This window comes from Gasterosteus aculeatus, chromosome 9 (assembly GCF_964276395.1).
Source record: "Gasterosteus aculeatus chromosome 9, fGasAcu3.hap1.1, whole genome shotgun sequence".
Lineage (NCBI taxonomy): Eukaryota > Metazoa > Chordata > Actinopteri > Perciformes > Gasterosteidae > Gasterosteus > Gasterosteus aculeatus.
Genome location: NC_135696.1, coordinates 5,935,125 through 5,956,645, shown reverse-complemented (window position 1 = coordinate 5,956,645; position 21,521 = coordinate 5,935,125). Strand labels below are relative to the sequence as shown.

At 43.8% G+C, this 21,521-nt stretch overlaps 1 protein-coding gene across 2 annotated transcripts in view; it reads right to left on the bottom strand.

Moving 5' to 3' along the window:
* LOC120825384 (alpha-1,6-mannosylglycoprotein 6-beta-N-acetylglucosaminyltransferase B) overlaps nucleotides 1–21,521 on the bottom strand; it is a 90,735-nt gene that overhangs the window by 4,671 nt on the left and 64,543 nt on the right. For both annotated transcript variants that reach the window (XM_078080272.1, XM_040186986.2), the window contains 7 exons: nucleotides 11,209–11,340; nucleotides 5,871–6,004; nucleotides 4,613–4,743; nucleotides 3,980–3,985; nucleotides 2,030–2,188; nucleotides 1,690–1,836; nucleotides 1,225–1,341 (listed from right to left, as the gene is read on the bottom strand). In XM_078080272.1, coding sequence (XP_077936398.1) covers nucleotides 1,225–1,341; nucleotides 1,690–1,836; nucleotides 2,030–2,188; nucleotides 3,980–3,985; nucleotides 4,613–4,743; nucleotides 5,871–6,004; nucleotides 11,209–11,340 — 826 coding nt within the window. The remainder of the gene's footprint in view (nucleotides 1–1,224; nucleotides 1,342–1,689; nucleotides 1,837–2,029; nucleotides 2,189–3,979; nucleotides 3,986–4,612; nucleotides 4,744–5,870; nucleotides 6,005–11,208; nucleotides 11,341–21,521) is intronic.

Genomic DNA, 21,521 nt, shown 5'->3' with positions numbered 1-21,521 from the left:
TGTGTGTGTTGTAATGTGTGGGTGAGCCTCTGAGTGGTGTTATGAATGCGGGGGGAATGATATTACTGGTCTGTGTGTGTTTGCTGGGGCACCGTGCCTCCAGTGGAGGGTGAACAGGTCCATCAGCGCTCTCCACGTGCTCACACAGACGGAGCTGCTGGGCTGTGTCTTGTCTGACGACGCAGATGAGACACAAGCAGGCAAGCGCTACCTTTCCTCGACGCGCCGTGCACACTTCCTGTAATCTGAACCACCGCTCTAATGTTTGATCGAATGACCCCCCCCCCACTCACACTGGGCCTGACATGTTTTTTATCCTCGCATTTTGTGACTCCGCTCACAGGCGTAACTGCGACTTGTGTGTTCAGTTAGGCTTCAAATATGGTCCTTATGGTTGAAATGCACTTATTGTAAGTCGCTTTGGAAAAAAGCGGCGACTAAATGAGAAGTAATATATTTTGACAAAATGCAATGTTGACAGTGATCCACTGCTTAAACCCTAAAAGTGTTGATTTCACGCTCTTAATGCACTCGAAATCTTAACTCTTCTAAACATACTTAGTTTAAAATATGATCATACTTTTTGTGTCCCTTTATTTGAACGAGAGCAGATTGATTTTGAGACCATTCAGACGTTTACTTGGTCTCAAACGACCCTCCTCCCTCCTTCTTTTTAGGATTTAATCTCCCTGGTTGACTCCTTCATTAACCTCTCTCCCACACTTGGCGGTTCCTACAATCCTCACATTCTCTCTCAACCCATAAACCCTGCGTGTAAAAATTCAGCTCTCTGCATACTTTGATTGTCTACACGTTGGCAAAGCTACTGCAACGTTTAATGTTTAATAAAACGCTTCCAGCGCAGACAAGAGGCTCAGCACCTCAACGTAGCTTTAGCACAGCTCCCTTATGGTAAATGGAAACAAAAACTAGAAAACAGAAAAAGAACTACTATAAATCTCACCTCACTATGTAAACGAACAGTTGTTTATTATCTGATGTTGCAAAATTGTATTCATTTTGCAAAATTGTATTCATTTTGCAACATCGATCGCAACAGCGATCGCAACATCGCCAGCGCTCATACCCAAATCAATGCAGAGGATTTCATGAGGTGCCAGCGCAGAACATCTCCTGACATCTATGACGCGACTTGACTGACTTGACTTCAGGACAGAGAAGTCAAATGGACAGAAACAGCGGAGAGCGTCAGGCCAAGAGTACCTTGGTCCTCATGATCTCCCTGATGGCAGAGTCGAACTCCAGGGAGTTGTTGTAGTCCACCGTCATGACGTGAGGATTGCCGATGTACTGCTCTGCATACGGGTGCTGGGAGGACACCTGCAGCAAACACATGCATGGCCTCCAGTAACAGCAGCTAAAATCATTGTCTTCAATGGGAAATCGAGGGGTTTTAATATACATATTAAGTTTTATTGAAAATACTCGCTTTAAAGCACTAAGTGGGCTATAAAAAACTAGAAGTTCTCTCCATTTTCATCAATACTAACATAGATATTATGGCAGGACCCCCATGTGCTAGACTCTTACCAGGCGCCAACGCTTTGAGCCAGTTCTTTATAAAGATCAACTGATAAATAGAGTTACTTGGCAACTTGGCCGGCAACGGAAACAGAAGTGGCCAAAACATTGTCATCGGTGGAGGAGTAATGGCCGTAATGAGCTTACCTCTCTAGATGTGGGCTTGCCCCTGAAGAACTCATGATTGAGTGAGCTGTGAGGCGGGTGAAACTTGGGTTGCAGGAAGATGCAGCCATTGGCTATTGCTTCCAGAGGGGCAGGGCCTTCGTAGGGGAAACCGAAGCCAATGAAGAGCTGGAAGAACAATAGGGTCGTTTATTCAGCAGTTATGATAATTGGTTCAAGATGTCTTTAGATCAGTATCGCAACGTGTTGTTGCGTGTGCATAGCATGGTCCGTTCCCGGGTGAATGCAGATGAAGAAGAGTCTGTAGGCATACAAAATGGCACCGGCAGTGAGAATGAAATATTCTCTTTGCTTTTCTTGCCTTGGCCTTGCGCAACAGTTGCTGCAGCTCATGCTGGGGCAGCAGGCCGTGGTTCTTCACGAAGGCCGGGACCTCCGGAGGCCTCTGGGTCTCATAGTACACCGTGCCGTGGACCTCCATGTACCTGTGGAGAATCTGCAGGAAACCTTCCTTACCCTGCTGGAGGAGGAGGGGGAAAGGATTGGTTGGTGAGATTGAGGACGGAGGGTGAAGAGAGGAAGATGTGTGGGAAAAGAACAGCAGACAGATGATTAAAGAATCGCTGGTTGGGTGAGCCGTCCGTTTGCGTGGCTTTTAGACTTTTACAGTACAGTGTGTTCATGTTTGTCATTACGTGTCTTGTTTCTACAATTGTGTCTTCAGGTCGGAAAACACAGAAATGCTAAAGGTTAGAGGTTAAAACCAACCTGCCAAACTCCTCATTTAGTTGTTCTCATCTTTTTCTCCTGTTCACGTCAGATACGAACAAGTAATACGCAATTCCCAAAATCCTGCGCTCCGCGCTGACACATCGATCAAACACTGCGAAATGCCCTGAAAACCAACACAATCGCAAAGAAAAACACTGCGTGTGTGGCTTACTCAACTTTTCAGGCGTGTTTGTATTTGGACGTCTCTGTTTTATCTACAGAGTGTGCGTGTTTCTGTATGACAGTCCAACCAGAAAACAAATGCTACTGATATAGACTTCAGAGAGAGAGAGATAAAGAGGAAAAACTAACAGCTGCAGGCTGTGAATGGTAAACACTCACATGAATGAAAATGACTTCTCTCTCATCCGGGAACCCCTCTCTACTACTGCTACTACTCCCCTGTCTTCTGTGTGTTACAAAGACACCTTTGGACACAGAGAATACACATTGGATGCCCGGATCCTACTTATTTTTTTACCTAGTGAGACAGAAATCTGCGCTACTTGACCCTGAATATAATTGATGAAATCGACAGGCTGTTTACCAAAAGGAAAAACAAAGAAAATGTAATTGAACGCAGTGCAGGGTTCAGTGGATAGATATCTAATTTGCAAAACGACTGTGCTTGCAAATGTGTGGGTGTTACTTGCACTCACTAACAGCTCTGCTTGTTTCTGCAGACATGAGGCTGAGCACGATGACTGCGGGAACTAAAACCAAACATCCAATAAGTCTGCAAACAAAACTGTATCATGGAAGCGGAGCGTGACCCCTGCATGGGGTATTGACGGGGCCGACTGCTGTAGAGCAGCTTACTGTCTCCCTGTTCTCTGGTGTGGACCCCCGTCGCCGTAATTGGAGGCTGTAGCGATCGATAGCTTCCTCTGTGAGGATTTTCTCGGCCAATTAGGAGATTAGCCCAGGCGGTAAGTGCAGCACACAACATGAATTAGCAGAAGGAGAAACACGGGTGTAGACGGGCAGATTACATAACCTGCACATGCAGCTATCGCTCTGTGTGTCCAAGCTATCTCTCTCAACTTGCGCGGGATTAGTTCTAATGAGTATGTTTGGCTGTGCTGGTTTTATTCCTAACCTCATTTCTCAATGGCTACATTGTATCACTATATGTTGTTGTGGATCCATGAAACGAAGGATCCTTGATGTCAGACGGAGGTAGAGGAGAAACCAGCGTCTCATTTCAGCTGTTGAAACACCGGCTGGGAGCCACTTGAGAAGACCGACACCATCATTAGTGCTGCATTTCCACGGTAACACGTACATCCTTCATACGACTGAACGGACCAGTCCTTGCGCTTTCTGACAAGTAAAGAGGATAAATAGATAATTGCGGTAATACATAAAGCTCTCCAAGGATGACGGCTGATGCTGTGAATGCCGTGGTGCATCTCGAGTGCACAAATCACTTCTCTGGATCCAATGATGACGGCATGCTCGCCATGCTAACGGCACACTTGTGCTGTAGGCTGTGATGTGTCCTTAAGAGCAGTGTGTGGTGAAAGTAGCTGACTCTTACCTGAAGCTGAAGGGCATCCATCCGGATTTGCCACAAAAGAAAGAGACGGAAAAAGGAGATCAAACACGTTTCTGTATGAAGGATACAACAATGGTGAGAACAAAGAACGGGGAGCAGAAAGAGATGAATCACTAATGTACACATTGTGCCTCTTCACCAGGCTTTTGTAGATCAAGTTATTGTACTTTTATACTCCCCCCCCCCCCCTCAGCCCTCCATCTCGCTTCTGTGCTCGTCCCTTTGACAAGCAAGAACTATAAAGAAATCCAGGGAATGTGTTGTCACAATGAGGGAAGTGCTGCAAATGGCATCTTTACAACGGAGGAACAAACGTGCTGCTCTACAATGTGCAGAGGAACAAGCAGGCTGCTTCTGAGAGGAAAATTGCCTGTAAAATAAAACCGAAGAATTCCATTTTTTAAAGGTTTTTCAACTTTCCATGCATGGTTGTCCTCATGAGATGCAGAACATCTATTAAATAAGTTCTATAAGCATTCCCGAAATTCGCCCTTGCCCACATATATGGACAGTGTGTGTTTGTGTGTGTATTTACTGTAACTACATAAGCTTTGTGGCCCTCCAGGAAATACCGGGACTCAGTTTGAGGAAACATTGAACACGTGTAGCTCGTACCTTCCACATGCTGGCCTCCTTCCCGTACACCACAGCCATGTTGTTGACTTTGTTCTGCTGGATGCTCCTCTTCTCAGTCTCGTTCAGCTCCTCCGAAACAAAGCCCATGAAGGAGTTGTCTGGTGTGTGAGCTGAACATGTGTGTGTGTGTGTGTGTGTGTGTGTGTGTGTGTGTGTGCGTGAGATAGGAGTAAGGTTAAGCAGGATAGTAGGAAAGCGAGAGAGAGAGCAAACGAGAAAGAGGGAAATCAAGTTTAGTTGTTACAGAGAGACAGCGGAGAAAGATGAAGAAAAATGGCACAGAATCCTTTTTGGCTTCGTCGGTGTGATCATCGACCTTCTATTGCATCCTCACTGCCAATTGTATTTTTTTTAAATGTTTATCTAAATAATAAAACTAACCCATTCTGGCCGCTGCTGCTCTTTCGGGTAATATGGAGCCCTTAATAGATGTTGAGCCAGCAGTGAAAGCTTAGGTCAGTGGAAAGCGCCGGGCAACGCGTTAATGCCGTGACGATCCTGCTGATGAGAGCTTGCTACAGCGACGTGGCCGAGAAGTGAATGTGGGAGCAGTTCGCTTGTCAGTGTTTCAGTCAAGAGCAGTGAGAAAACAGACAACATCGGGGGCGTTGAAGACAGCACGTCAGACATATTGTGCAGCATGGAGCAGAAAGAGGAACGCGAACGCGATGAAGAGCAGATGCAGCTTGAAGCTGCAGTGTTGCTGAAAATAGCTGCATTAGACACATTTATCCAAATTAATGTGAACAAGCAGGCAGACCTGTCAAAGAAAGTGAAAGCACTGTCAAAACTGGTGACAGATCTGTGTGTGTGTGTGTGTGTGTGTGTGTGTGTGTGTGTGTGTGTGTGTTTGTTGAGGGACAGTTTTAACTTCAATTCTTTGTTGAGTTTTTAAAAGTTTTAAGTTACAGAGCCAGGAGGGTGATATACCAAGTAAGTATGGGAGAGAAAAGGAACCATACGGCTTAAATTTGGAAGGTGGACAAACCCCAAATGCCATTGTCAAACGCAGCCGTATAGTGAGCTGCAGGGTGCAAAATATATTAATTATAATATTGTGAATTTGCTTATAAAAGCACTTAGAAATAAAATAAAACAAATACCAGATTAACATCCCATAGCTCATTTATTAACTGATTTAGTTGATCAAGAATGGACCTAATATGCCAACGTCAATATAACAGATAACAGAACAGAACCATTACTATGCTGACACTGTGTGCGGTTTGGTCCTTACGGAACATGGTCATGTACTGCCTGGCGTTGAGGTTCCAGTAGCCCCAGTTGGTCCGGTAGCCGTGCAGAGTTGCGTACTCCTCGTGATTGTAAGCTGGCTCCGTCCCAAATGTGTCAATCACTCGAATGTGACATCTGCGTAGACACGACACAACCACTTAAAGAAATATTCCTATGGCCTCGCACGTACAACATTTTCATTTGTGCTTTACGTTGTCTCCAACACCTGTTAATACATCATCATCATCATCATCGTGTGCAACCAAACTGTCCGTCGCCGGCCTTCACAACAATGGTCGGTCAAGAGAGACCCCTGTGTGTCGAGTGTCTTAAAATGCTGACGGCAGACAGTATGACAGTATAGTTCAATGTTCCTATACCATCAAATGGGGGGAACCACTGGCCTAAGATACTCTAAATCTTATAACCGAACTCTGACAGGTCACACAAAGTAGGGGTTCAAATGTCCCCACTCAGAGATCCGAAACTAAAAATTGGTCCTCACAGAGACAGCTGTACGAGTACACGAACACACACTCCCAGGAATCTCCCGATGCCCTTGTCTGTAGCAGTCTGTTAGCTCAGGGGGATTAACAGGAGCTAAAGGTGCACGACAGATTCAACTTCCTCCGCCCTGAGACTTTTCCTTGCCAGATAACAATGTGTTTCTGTGTGTGTGTCTGTGTGAGTGTGTGTGTGTAATAGTGCAGTGAGATTCTGCATTAGAACTGTCACTTTACTTTCTGCTGCACGTACACAAGGGATCTATTTTTTACATGCTGACATATTTAAACATTTTGATATCTTGAATAAATGACGATGCCTCTTTTCATGTGGTAACCACGTACATACTGACATAATATATTGTTGTTATTCTTATATTCTTTTGAAGCACAGTATAATGTATTATTACCTTCTTGATGTACCAGTTCCACTTTAAAATTGCAATAAGATGTCATATTCTCTACATTAAATGTATTCTATTGTTCGAAATGTCAAAACACAGCACGTAGCTTTGTATTTGCAGGGATCTGCTGTCCATGCATTGGCTCTGTTGATTCTTTATACGTTGATTCTGTTGATTATTATCTTGTTGGGCACTTCCAACAGATTTCTGTCAACGACTGCAGCATCCAAGAAGCAAACCAAAAGTTGACAGTGAAATATGGCGGAAAGCAGATGCTAAACATGTTGTTATTTATAAAAAGATCTGCTTCTGCCGACGAGGTACTGCGGAAAATATGTCTATTTCTAACGGGTCACAGCGAGCTGACAAATTATTCACAACAATCTCCGAACCTGAAATGAAATGTTGAAAATGTCTCGAGAGTTGCCGAAAGGAAGGGAAAACAAAAACAGAGTGGAAGAAGAGGGGAGGAGAAGCTGAGCTGCAAATCTACCGGCAGATCAGAGCGTCGGGCTAATCTGATTTAAACGGCTGCTCAGCGAGGCGGAACCGTCCTCCGGGGTCGAGGGACTATGGCAGGCGGTTGTGTTGGTCCCCGCTATCGAGGTTCAGCTTCGACTTCAGGGGGAACAAGACAAAACCAAGATTTGACTTGAAGAAAGCAGATCCTCTCATTTCAAGCAGTTTTATTGTTCACCAGGGTCGACCTGGCCCACTGAGCAATCCGCCTTTCCAATCAGCTTTTGCCCCGGATAACGGCGTCATTCATTCATCCCGCACTGGTCCGTCCCACCTATTCAGAGGCTTCTTTATTTCCTTCTCTTTCACCTTTTTGCTTAACTGCTGCCGCCTCGAGAAACAGCACAACAAAGCTGAGAATGTTTAATATATTGTAAATATATAATACTGTGTGATATAATAAACTAATAAGCAAAGGGTCTGTTGAATGTATTAACATTGTATGAGCTTCAATGTGCGATTACATACAGCGTCATCCACTAACATACTACTATTATGTGGTAATTATATGTATCCATACATCAATATCCTGAAATATGCCTGCTCGCCGCAGAAATGTAAGTGTTCTTTAATTCACAACTGGGAATGTTTTTTTAAAATGGTAAATGATACCTTGAGGCACTTTCAAAATAAATGGTTGGGTTTTACGTTCCACTACACACAGTTCGACTTTCGCTTTGTGTTATCTTTGGTCCGGTTTGGTTTCATGTGCACAATTTAAAAGCTGTAATTTGCTGAAGCTTGTGGTGTGGAGGGAACTCGTCTTTTTCATTTTGAGAGCTACCACTGCTATGGAAGGAATTGCACACTTGAAAGGTCCTTTGTGTGGTCAAATCGCCCTCTCCTCCTCTTTATCTTGAAGGACTATAAACCTCACCACTTGTGTCCCTCGTAGAACGCTTTTCAAACCCAGGTTGCAAAAGCAAGTGAAGAACAGCCTGAATGATACGTTGCACCAAGCTGGAAGGAAGCTTGAGAACATGCAAGAGAATAAAGATATTAATCGTGTCAGAGGAGCTGTTGAGGTGACGTCCAGGTTCCGCCTTTGATATATATGTATTCAGAGATGTGAAGTTGACCTTTTCCTCTTATTACGTTGCACCTATCTCGCATCCACAGATGACTGTGGTCAAGCCAACATTAGGTCATAACATAATCACCGTAACTGCTTTGTCTTATTATTGTCATAACTATTGAAACACGTGTCTTCCATCTTCACATCAGTTCAACGTGACTTGAATTTACATTCTAATTGTGCAAATAGCACATTGAGATCTTGCACAGACACGGATGTAAACTACAACTTGACGGGTTGGCCAAAGCACAAGATGGTAATAGCATTTTCTGTATTTTCAGTACCTCACCCTCTTGTATGTGTGTGTGTGTGTGTTTGTGTGTTAGCGCTGTTTCTATTGTTGTTGGAACAATCGGATAGTCGGTAAAGCACTAAAAATGATTGTGACACGTGGAGGCAAACACAAGCCACGGATATCAGTGACTTTGTTGAAGAAGTATTCTTTTTGTGAGTTTCAGCAAAATGATCATTTTATCATAATCACAACCAGCTACTAACAACACAATGAAAGTTTGCCTCAAGTTAGCGGCGTGTCCTCCAGCTGGTCTTCAGCCTTACAGACTTCTTCCGGCCTTCCCTTGGGTATCTTCTCTGATCAGCCTTTTATCAGAGCACTAAATTATACCTGCTGAGAAAATCAATATGCTTGTCCTATTATCAGATAAGTGGCTGTGATTTAAGAATCTTCTATCGGTTTTCCCCATCTTTCACGAAAAGCAATGCGCTCTCGGATGCGCGCTTTGACGAAAACACAGCACCCCGAAGACAGGACGGCATTGTGTTGTCCGTGCACAATAAATGATTGTGGGTGTTGGTAGAAAACGGAAAAGGTAATTAAAAGGGAACCGAAGGGCCCTGAAGCTCAGAGCACTTGATTAATAATGCCTTCCAGCCCAAGTACACAAGAGAGAGAGAGACACACAGAGAGAAAGAGAGAGGAGAATAGGGTGTCCTCTACCTGCCCCAAACCTCTGGGGATTGTGGAATTATTGGGTGAAGATAATGGATCAGAAGGTTAGGGGAGAAGGCCTGAGAAGTACAAACCTTGCAGGGGATCTTTGAAAAAGGGCGCGTATTATTCCTGCTGTAGTGTTGATCAATAGAAATAATCGGTCTATGTGACACGCTATGCACCTGACTGTAAATTTGAGGTTGATAAATCCGCACTTGACCAAAGAATTGAATATCCACGCTGGTAATTGAAATCACCAAAGACAGATGTTCCTCATTAGAATCCACGTTGAGGTAAACATTCCAATAATTCTGAACCAACAAAGGAGAGGCTCCTACAAACACTAAAAGTCACATTCCGTCAGGGAGGCCAGAAATCAAGACTCGGCGGCGTAATGAAGGAGCCGTAAGACTGCTGACATCAGCCAGCAATTAGGTGCAGACTGCTGGCTGACTGGCACCTTGTCTGGGAAAATTATGGGAGTGTGTGTGTGTGTGTGTGTGTGAAAGAGACAAATCAAGAGAAAGACAGCAGCAGAAAAACAGGTTGTGCACTGGGAGAATAGGCAAGATATCCCCCAGCACACCCTAATGCTTTCTCTCTCTCTCTCTCTCTCTCTCTCTCTCTCTCTCTCTCTCATAATTGGATTTAAAAAAATACATACGTGCAGCAGCCTCTCATATGTGGTGCTCGGTCGACTCAAGGCTCTCTGTGGCGTCTCCCTCTGTTCCCTTTCTTCTCCTTTGTTGCCGTCCGTCCACACACTTCTACTGTTTTATCTCTACCCCACTCGTTTTTCTCCCTCATTTAGCCTCCTACTCACAAAGGGCCCTCTCCTCCCTTTTATCTCTCACTGTTGTTTCTCCACTCCGGAAGCAAGAACAAGGAAAAGCAACGCGTCAGTCGCTGCCGCCGCACAGTGAGATCGGGACGGAGAAGCCACTGATTTGGACCTGGAGAGATGTGAGGGCGACAGGGCGTGATGGCTGCCGGCTGTTTATAAGGGGCTGGACTTTCAATGTTGTGTATTATGTTCTGAGGAAACAACATGGAAGACCTCTGAAGATAAAACACACTAGTATTGCTGTGCTCTGCAGGGATGTGCAGCTGACGTTTTTAACATCATTTCTTGCGAATGCACAAGGGCGCTTTAACTTCTTCAATTGGGTATTACTTCACTCTTTTGTTGCAGCGGTCTTATGACTGTCATGGCCTAGTTTCCAAGTTGCTCCAGCTTTATAGCAATGCCAAAAGCCATTAGGCACAATTTTGTAACAGCACAAAAACAGCAACAACCCGTTTGCCCGTTTCTTTTTAAGTTATTGTAATATTTCCTCTTTCTCACAGGGCCGATATCTCTGGCTTTTACTCCCGTCTCTTCTTCTCTCTGCGGTTAACCGCCACCCTGCTGCTGACAGCGAGCCTCTGAGAGCACTAAAACAAAAGCAATAATAAGCTGCCGAAGAAAGTTTGATGGGAAATAGGTCCATGCAAGAATGTGCATGCATATCGAGTTGTCAATTTCCCATAACCCTCCAATCAGGGACTACTTGTGATTAATGGTATTCTTTCTGCAGAGAGAAATGGTGCCTGACAGGTGGTAAAGAGCCAGCTTGTTTCACTTCATCACAACGGATAAAATCCTGGCTCATTTTGTTGACTTCAACTGTATATATATATAGTGAGTGAATTACAAGCAGACATCTGGACAGAGACATGTGCAACTTATTACCGGCAATATTTAATCTATAAAATTAACTATTAACCTATTAACTCCACCCATCTGCCAGGAAAATTGCTGCCAAATTGCACTTTCATTCAGGAAAAAAAAACAGAGATACATAAATCCACACAAGCATAAACAATCACAATGCACGCCCACTAACTTGTGTTTCTTGAGCGAGAGCCCCATGTGCTGCTTCATCTGCTGCATGCCGTGGTAGTCGGTGTAGATGAGGTCAAAGGGCAGTGGGCCGGTCAGTGGGCAGCTGCCTCTGCCTGGGGGCACACCGAGGAACCTGCCACACGGAGAGGAAAAAAAAACAAGTTTAGACAAGCAGGAAAACACAGCCCACAGATTTTTTAAACCACGAAAATAGCGTGAGCACAAGGACCGTGGTGCAAGCATTCATTATTCACTCTTTAAAAACGGTAGAAGGTAAACATTGTATGCTGGCAGTTTATTTTTATTCTTTTCATTTTGCAGTTTCGCCCCTTTGCTGGAGTATGTTTATGTAGAAAAAAGTGTTTATTGCAATTTTATCATGTATTTTTTTCTGCCAAACTCTTTGTATTGTATTGCGTTCAGTGGTCATCAACCCAGACTCAGAGTGCCGAGTTCAGTCACACTGCCCGTGTTAGAGATCTTTATTATAATGGAGACCCCCTGATGTGATACTGTAAGGCTGTTCTATGAAGTTTGAAGTTCGGTAAATGCTTTTTTATGGACTATAATAACAAAATAATGACCCTGTTCCCTTTTCCTGTTGCTCACTGCTCCAGCTGCTGCTTTGAAAAACGGGTTGCGGGTAATTGTTCAACTCACTTCTAAAGTGGTAATTTTATTAGAGCGATGGAAATTGCATCGCAGCATCTAGCGCCAATTCCACATGCTGGACTGCACAGTACGCTGACTATCAGCATCTGCATTCATTTACACCTGACCACAGAGTTCATTAGCTCTGATGGCTCCGAGATGAATGCTTTTCCCGTCTGTTTAATAAGTCAACATCTCTGAATTAGTTCGATGACTTTAACCATGCTAGCCGCGCCGCTTAACCCAATAGCAGTCTGTTGATTGCGTCAAACCACAATGGAAAGTGTCGGATGGAACGTCGTGGCATGGAACAGACTCGACAAAGTGCGCCAGCTCCGAACAATTAACTCCATCAGCAAAATATCCTGTTAGATTGGCAGCCGATCTGTCTCCACACCACGGGGGGTGACGGCTTCCAGGACAAAAACACGGCCAGTAGGTTTTTCTGAGAAAATGCACTAGAAGTAAACATGTTTAGGATGCATGCGTGTTGAACAAATGAAAGCCCATAAGCCCGGAGCTGTTAAGCTCAACCCGCTGAGATACACACAGACATGAGTGAGAGAAACAGACTGTATAGATGGCTGCTTGATGCCAGAGTTTTGGCCCAGCACGAAGAGGAATTTAAACCAAGATCCACTGTTGAGGTAATGCTTTGCATTGTATGTGATCTGATTAAGAGATCTGGATGACTGCGTGACAAAGTCACCTAACAAGGTGATGTCAAATAACCAAATACCCATCAGTGTTCATCTCCCCTTGTTCTTGTAAACGTTTCTCTATATCAAAGTAAAAGTGTGTTTCCGATGGTATCGTGTGTGTTATGCCGACTTCAATCAAAGTCAAACCAGGTAGCACCGGGGAGGCCTTTGGCAAAATGTAATTCAAACCAACAGGATGAAGAGAGCTGAATGCATAATGACATGGATGAACTGAACATTACTGCAGCACCAACAGATGGTACATGGGTGGAGGAACAGGGACCAGTGTAACAGATGTGTTGGGTTAGTGCACGTGTCTGTCAGGTGGATAACTGTATGTATAAGTGTTAGTATGATGTACACCTACTGAGATGGTATACACACACACACACACACACACACACACACCAGAATAACACAGAGTACAGAAGGTGTGTGAAGGGTGTAATGTATTGTGTGCAGCTTCCCATTCTGGTTTGGCCTCTCTGTTACCATGCCGACCTGTGAGTAGACCGCTAGCTCTTACTTAGCTCTTATTTCCAAGACAGATAAGGCCAAAGGCTAATGGAGGTCGTAATGCGATTCGTACCCCTGGTGAGTTTCCCCTGCTATGTTAGCTTTACGCTGGAGTCTTTTTGGCTGCACTGCTCCGCCGAAGGGTCACTGAATAATGGTGTGCGGTAGCACTTACATGAGCTTCTAAAACAGCTTCTAAACAGCACAAAACAGCAGCGAAAATACAAAAGACGACAGATTTTGATGGAGTCATTGAAGTGAAAAATGTACAACTATATCCCTGCAGTGAAATGGATAGGACTGTCATACGGCTGTGGTGGAGGACTCAAGCGCAGACGACGGCAGGAGAACAAGGTGATAGAGGAAACAAAAAGGTCAGCAGCGGAGAGGAACACAAGCTAACTCAAAAGGAGCAAGTACACATATCCAAAAGTAAAGGTGAGGAACCGACTATCAGACATGGGACACAAATGGTTTGAAGCCACTGGGAGGTGTGGGGGATTTGACACAGGAGGATTCAATCAAGGCCGAGGCAGACACACCGGCAGGGAACACACCAGGGCAGGAGGTTAAGTTCACCCAGGAGCACAAAGTGTGACAAGGCTGGTGTGCCAAGATGAATGACGACTGTGCAAAGTGCAATTATGACCTCATCACATTTTAGGATCTGTGTCTGTGTCTTCACCACTGAAAATTATGGTTTGTTTTCAGTCCACTCAGGGGAGTGGACTGACCCTGAGGTCTGAAAACAAATTAGAACAGCCATAAACTAACTTAAATCCTAAAATGCAGAATGAATGCAGCGTTATTATTACTCCAAAGGTATTCTCTTTTTTAAATCCTTAAAGTTACCATAGAGTCATAGAGCACATCATGGATGTAATCCAATTACATCCATGTGTCCAAGTGGACTTTTGTACCTGATATGAAGACATTCATGTCAGGCGGTGGTGAAATATCACGTTCATGAGAATGGGCCGTAAGGCAATGCCTCCACCTACGACTGCTGCCGGTGCGGAGGCATAAAAAACTGTAATTCACAATGATCCCGGCACCATCTCTGATTATTCATTTCAGAAATAACATAGTATGCATAATTCCAGCGATGCTGGCCGGGATGATTCAAAAGAATGATTGAAAAAAAACAAGGAAGATAGACAGAAGGACAGAAAGAAAAACAAAGACTGAACCAACAGCTGAGAAAAGCGCAGCATGGGCGAATACTTCTGCTCCTTATTGCTTTCCACCAGCAGTGCGTTCATCTCATTCTTCTCCTCCGATCATTGGTCAAGAGTGGAAATGAGTATAAACTAACCAGGTATTAACTCCACGTTTCTGCCAATACGTGCACACGACAATACGCACCATCTTGATTTTGTAATGGGAAAATGATATGTGACCCTTTTAAATGCTTCATTTGTATAACCAGTTTATTAGTTGCAAGTGCTTAGGTCACAAAGGCCCTGACATAAGAACTGATGTCTCCCACTTGGATTAGATGTTTCCAGCGTCATAGCTGTAGAGATTGAACAAAGTGTTTGTTATGTCTATGACCACCTTTGTTTTTGAATGTTGGGAGAGCAAGGATACGGTCAAAGAGCTGACGTGTCTTACATGGATAAGATGTTCCCAGTATCCTGACTTTAGATACTCAACAAGATGGTCAACGGTTTCTGTTGACGCCACCGATATCTAAATTTAGGTATAAGAACTGCCTCGATGTGTTGGGAAGAAAAGGAGGTTCTTGACAGTCTACTGACCACGTAGCTGTTGTGACCCTTTTTCCCTTGCAAGGAAATAAACGGAGAAAAGACATACTTGACTCAGAGCCTTTGTTTCTTACTTAACGATTGTCTGTGCAAAATCTTCCACCACAATTTCAACTCAACATTTCCACACTGTGGCGTCATCATTTATCGACGACCATAAAGCATTAATGACTTTTTCCCAATCAATGACTGACATCGATCATCACTTAAGGTTTATTTCACACTACCATGGTCTGAAAGTGTACATGTGGAGATTTATGTGGATCGATGATGTAATACTGCTACTTTATTTAATGTGTCTTAGCCTCCATTGTCATTGGATTTGTTCATTTAACTACAGATAGGGACTTAAGATATATAATAAAAAACAAAAAAAAACCTTAGAAAACAGCCTTACACCCTTACAGCCCTTTAAAAAGAATTGAAGAACATTTTCATATCTTCATTTCATATGTTCATACTCGTTCCGGAGACGCAGTTTTAGTCTCAGTCAATGCTAACAGTTCATTTCAGTTCAAGCTCATGAGACCTCTGATAAGATTGGAAAGTGCATTGATGAAAACAGGACCCCACAACTGGCCAAAAGTAGAAAACAATTCAAATTAGAACAGCCATAAACTAACTTAAATCCTAAAATGCAGAATGAATGCAGCGTTATTATTACTCCAAAGGTATTCTCTTTTTTAAATCCTTAAAGTTACCATAGAGTCATAGAGCACATTGTCTGTATAAACAATGTAGTGTTTTAAATGTAGAGTATGAAGGATGATATGCAGAAAGGACCCTGTGCAGAGGTTGAACACAGACATCTCTAATGCACACAAACACACATACACACAGGATGGCAGCTGTCCCAAACACAATTTGAGTGCCACGCAGGGCCACACAGGAGTCCAATTACCCAAGGTTCTCTTGTCTGAGGGCTGGCATCAAATCAACAAGCCCTCAAAATGAACACACCCACACACACACACACACACAATCGCCAAGCACACCATGGAGTATGAGGACACATGGGTGACGTAGGCAGAGGAGCACTGTGTCGTTTCTTTTTTTACTTTAAACTCTTTTCTCTTTCAGTATGTGAACAATCTACAGAATCACAGTGCAATGCTGTGTGTGCACGTGCAATTGTGCTTTGTGTGATTGAGTGTTACTGGTTATGTTTTCCTGTCCCTGGTACTATATAGCTATTCCATTCAATACCAAATGACTGTATTGATCTCCTAAGGAGCAATTTAGCAGGCTGTTATGAGACGCACAATAGCACAATATGAGCAATAACACAGTGTGTGGCTAGTGGAGAGTTAATAGGTGTATGAGTATGTGTGTGTCTCTGTAAAGTAGAGCAGAAATACAGATATGTTATGCTTTTCCCCTCCAGCTCTATACCAATTGTATGATTTAATGCAAGTCTACGCCTCTCTGACCAGTGTGTGTGTGTGTGTGTGTGTGTTTGTGTGCGTGAAGATCCATACTGGCCGCAGGGATGTGTGTACCTAGTGCGGGTGGAGTTTGTGAGCGTGAGTGCATTTCCACATAATTCAAGTGTATGCGTGACGTCTGTGTGTGTGTTCGTCTGCATGACACAGAAGTTGAAGGGCACTTTTAAATCGGCGCTGACAGCTAATGTCCTCCCCACCGGCCCGGCAGGCAGAGGGCGAGCCGGGTCAACGGTGCAGAGTGGATGGAAGCAGCTGAGACCGCGTCGAGCTCTGCTCTCGGGTTGTCACGCTGCCAAAACGGTGACTTTTTTTTTTTTACTGTACCTCAATATTTAGGGTAAAAGTAATGCAATAATAGATGAAAGAAAATGGCTATGAATAAATGAATAAATAAGAGCAAACGTGGTACGAGGTAATCTGATGTCCCCTATGAGTTTGAGTTATTGAGTTCATGTGATTTCTTGTTATTGTCAAATTTGCACATGAAACATTTAAAAAGGATTGTTTGGACAAAAGCGTACAAAAGAAAACAAATACAGGAAAAATAAATAATTTATTGGTGACAGTAATAATATAAACGTTATATAACTGCACATCTTGAATTTTAAGTTGCATATTTCAGCCATAAAAAAGTTCAATTTTCAAACCGGTGCAAAATGTCACAGAAATGTTGCCTTGGTGTTGCATGAGGCAACGTCAAAAAAGTAAGAAATCGGTTTAAAAGTTTGTCACCGTGACATGATGACTAAACTGTGCAACACCTGCTCTCATGTGCGGAAGGTGGAGGCAGCTGTGGGCTTCATGACATCACCACTTTAGGGAGACAAGTCTACTTCAAGAAGTTAAGTTGTGGAAGCAAAGAAAGATTAAATGCCCCAAACTCCTAAACACTAGTAAACACGGCTGTAAATCAAGTTCATCATGTTCTTATTTTAGTGCAATCAAATAATTGACTTAAACATCCGTGTATCATCAGTTTGTCTGATTACACCCAGGGGCTGAAAATCTGTGTGCGTGTTAGCGACGTTTATCTTACTCGACACGCACGCACACACACACACACACACACACACACACACACACGACGAGCGCACACAAGTGCAGACACATGAGCAGATATTTACGTACCATTAAACACACCGAAACACACACATACGGCAGTGCTATAAGCAGCTGACAGGCCTCGGTTATCAGCCAAGGCAAGGGTGCACAAGATAAGGGAGCCGCCAGCTATCATAAACACCAATACGAGAGGGGGAGGAAGGGGGAGGAAGGGAGGGGAGGAGGGAGAGGGAGGGAGGGAAGAATCAGAGATGAAAGAAGCAAGAGAAAAGAATCCACCACTCCTGTCAGAGATAACACAATTATCGCATGAAGAGCTCCAGTGGAAAGGGGGAGAGTTAGAGACACAGGGAGGGTGAGGACAAGAAACGGAGCAAGAAAGAGAGAGAGAGAGAGAGAGAGAGTGTTAAGAAAAAGGGGGAAGTGGAAGCAAGATAGAGCAAGAAAGGAAAAGAAACAAGATATGAGATGCACAGAAAGGTTTGGGTGTTAAAAAAGAGAGAGAAGAAAATGTTTAACATGAATAAGAAAGATGTACCTGGAAAAACAATATAATTTACAATAACTTTTAAGATCCCAGTCTATTACTGCATCTGTGCCTTTCATTGTATTATTTCAAGACCACTGACAGATAGGGCTTCTTTTTCAACAATAAGCCCACCTCTAGTACTTACACGATCTGGCTTTAGTCTCTGTATTAAATGTGAATGTACACACACACACACACACACACACACACACACACACACGCACACACACACACTGCATATACACTCTGTGCTAATAAAGTCGGCTCCTGCTTTGTCTCCCGAGGCGTCGGGCAGTCCGCCCTTTTCCCTTCGTCAGCGACTTTGGATCTAATCCCACTAAATCAAGAAGAATAAGAGTCGGCATCGGTTGTGACGGAAGAAGTCGAGGGAATTGGAAACGCAGGCACGCGCAGACACACACACTCACACATATGGTGGGATACGAATGTGTAAACAGATACATAGGAGCGTTAAGCTCTCACACAGCGTGCAGATCAGATGTATCCTCTTTGCAACCTTCCACCGGCACCGAGGAGAGAAGGAAACGAGGAAGAGTGCCAGTCAAACGATGGCGCAGGCACGAACCAACGCACACATATGGATGAAAGTGTCGGAACAAACACTCACAAATCATCCACAGTCAAGTGGACGTGTGGATGCGAGCGCCGTCACGCACGCACACACAGAATATTCAAGTTAACTCATTAGCATTAGCTCGCTGACTCGGCAGAGCGCCACCCGAGAACTCATTTTCATTGACGTGTGTTGCAGGCCGTTGACCCTCTGAAGCGGCACTCTGCCGCATGAATTGAGCTCGAGCTCACACCTGAAATTAAAACTTTCAAACCCACACTCGCCTCTTTCAGAGGAAAGAGATTTTCAGTGGCAGTCAAACGGCAGAAAATAAACCCAGCTCCCAGCCTGCATGCAGGGAAACGTCTGCAGCTCTGTTTTCGCCCGTAACTATCACGGCTTGACGAGCGTTAATTGGCAAGTTGCTTTGGTCAAACGTTGAGATGACTGGAGCAGACGTGCAAAAGAACTAATAAATCTGACACCGGCAATTTAGTTGCATTTAAGTGACAAATAGTTTGTTATTGAATGTAAATTCCTCAGAAGGAAGAGGTCGAAGAGGGAAATCTTTGTACAAGAAAGGCCGCTGTTTGCTTCCTGTATTTATACTCGCAGTCAATGTTGGTTTATTTGACCCCAAATCACGACTGATCCTCCACCTTAACCGAATAGTCGGCGAGGCTCCCTAGCGGTCAATGCTGGTCTCTGTGTGTCGTGTGGTCCACCGCTTTGGTCGGAAAAATCTCAACAGGAATGGAGAAAAAGGTGTTGGTGGGCGCTCTCCATCAGACCAAGGGAGCAGAAACAGCACGTCGGTTTGCCGTTGTAACGATTTTGGAGCAATGGCCGGTGGGATTTATAACTGCATTTGACTTCAGTCATACACTGAATTTTCTGCCAACACCAGAGAAAGAGAGGAGAAAAAATGCTGAGCGAGAAAAGTGGTCCTCGGGTCCAAAAAAAAGGAAAGGGCAGAGGAATGAAGATACATTTATATTTTGTAAACAAGAAACACCGTTCTTGTAACACTTTTCTTGCTCATTTCCAAGTGTGAGCCTTTCTTTGACAGGCCGCTGCTATTCGAGCCATTAGGAAGAGGAGACACGGAGAGCATCGTTGAGCAAAAGGCTCCGGGTTCCCGTGTTAACTCTTCCAACAACTCCACCAAGGGGTATGCAGGCACCAAACCCAATTATGCTGCACTTTGGTCACATCAGCTGCATTCCCTTTTCAATGAATGTGGAGACAACAACTCCGATACAACTAACGAGCACTGTCGAGATTACCAGAGGGAAAAGTGGATGATAAGAGATTTCTGACCCCCTTTTTGAGCATTGCTTGGCATAGACGTGATAAATACGTCTTGAATGTAATTTAAATAGATTTCCTAGACACACTTACGCATATAGCTGTAATAGCTATAATGTTCTGTAATAGCTGTAATGTTCATAAAGAAACACTGATATTGGTCAAAATGAATTGTGGGTAAAATCAGGAAGAAAAAGCCAAAATGTGAGCACTGTGTACTCTATGGGATCCTCCATTAAAGGTTTACGCTTTGCGATGCACATAATTGATGACGTAACTATTGATATATTCATTTAATGCATGAATGCATATTTTCCCTACATCAAAATTGATGACTTGCTCCGCAGGTGCTGCACACTGATTCATCAGTTGTGTTAATGCACCATTGCACTGACAACAATTAAGAACCATTATGTTGATGAGCCAGGGCCCATTGCTTCTCTTAACTCGAAAATGGACTTTGTTCTCCCGGGATCACGCAACAGTTTTGAAGTTTATTTCAGGCTGATTATAAATGTATTAGCGCACAAAATACCAGTCCTGATACCTTAATGGGTAACACAGACGTGTGTTCCAAATACAAATACCTGAACAATGAAACAAAAACACAATTGCGTTAGCAACCATTCAACAACACTGTAAAAAGGCTCTTTTGTGCCATGTACATTAATCCTTATAAGGATCGGGTCGGCAGGTCATTTTGAAAGAAAAATAAGCGCCCGGAAAAGACACCACCAACTCATTGTTTCCAAAGGTCCGCGCTGTGTCACCTCGGGAATAAAGCTGGGTGAGGGAAATGAGCTAATGTTTCCCCGGGCCTTGGAGTCTATTCAGGGCTGAAACTCCCCTCCCCTGCTTCCATTCCCAGCAAGAGGAGATTGAAAAGCCCTCAGTGCCTGTGTCTGGGTTGACAAACCACACACACACACACACACACACACACACACACACACACACACACACACACACACACACACACACACACAGTCGCTCACACATCCCCTCGTTGTACCTGTCTGTCTAGCTGCTTTTCCTTGCTCACTTCATTCAGCTTGAGCTAACTGTGTCGGCCCTGCAGCCGGTAGAGGCTGACCTCTCTGAGCCTTTCCACACAGTCAGACAACTGACACCACATAAAGACCATGGAACTGCCTCGACTCTCCTCTACCTTGCTCTCTTGATTTGAAATGACTGAATGAGCCGGAAGGGGGGACATTTCGTTAAACCACCGACATCAAGCACTGATGTAATAATCTTGATCATTCTATTTAGGATTATGAGACCACATTTACACTTATCATTTATTAAACCCAGATGGGATTTACTTTTGTTTGCAACTTTCCCCATATGTGTTAGTTAGGCTGCATCCACGTGGAAATATTACGAATTATGAAAACCGGGCGTGAATATTCGACTATCAGGTGTTTGATGGGTTTTGTCATCGCTCCAGAACATAGATAGAACCAACCAAACCTTAGGGAAAATTATTTTTATTTAACAATGAATGAAAACATACAAACAATACAGTAGAATAACCTAGTCTCTGCAAACGCATGCATTTCATTAACCTGAAAGAAAAGTGTCTGATCGAGTCCTTTCCAAGTCATGTCATGGATATTTTCACAGCTGCTTATGTTGATTAGCACAAAGAGGCATTGAGCTGTTTTCATGACATGCGATTGTGCTGCTCACCGACCAGGAAGGCAAAGGGCTCTTTCGTTCACCGCGTTTCTTTACTACTGAAGCACCGCAGCTCAAA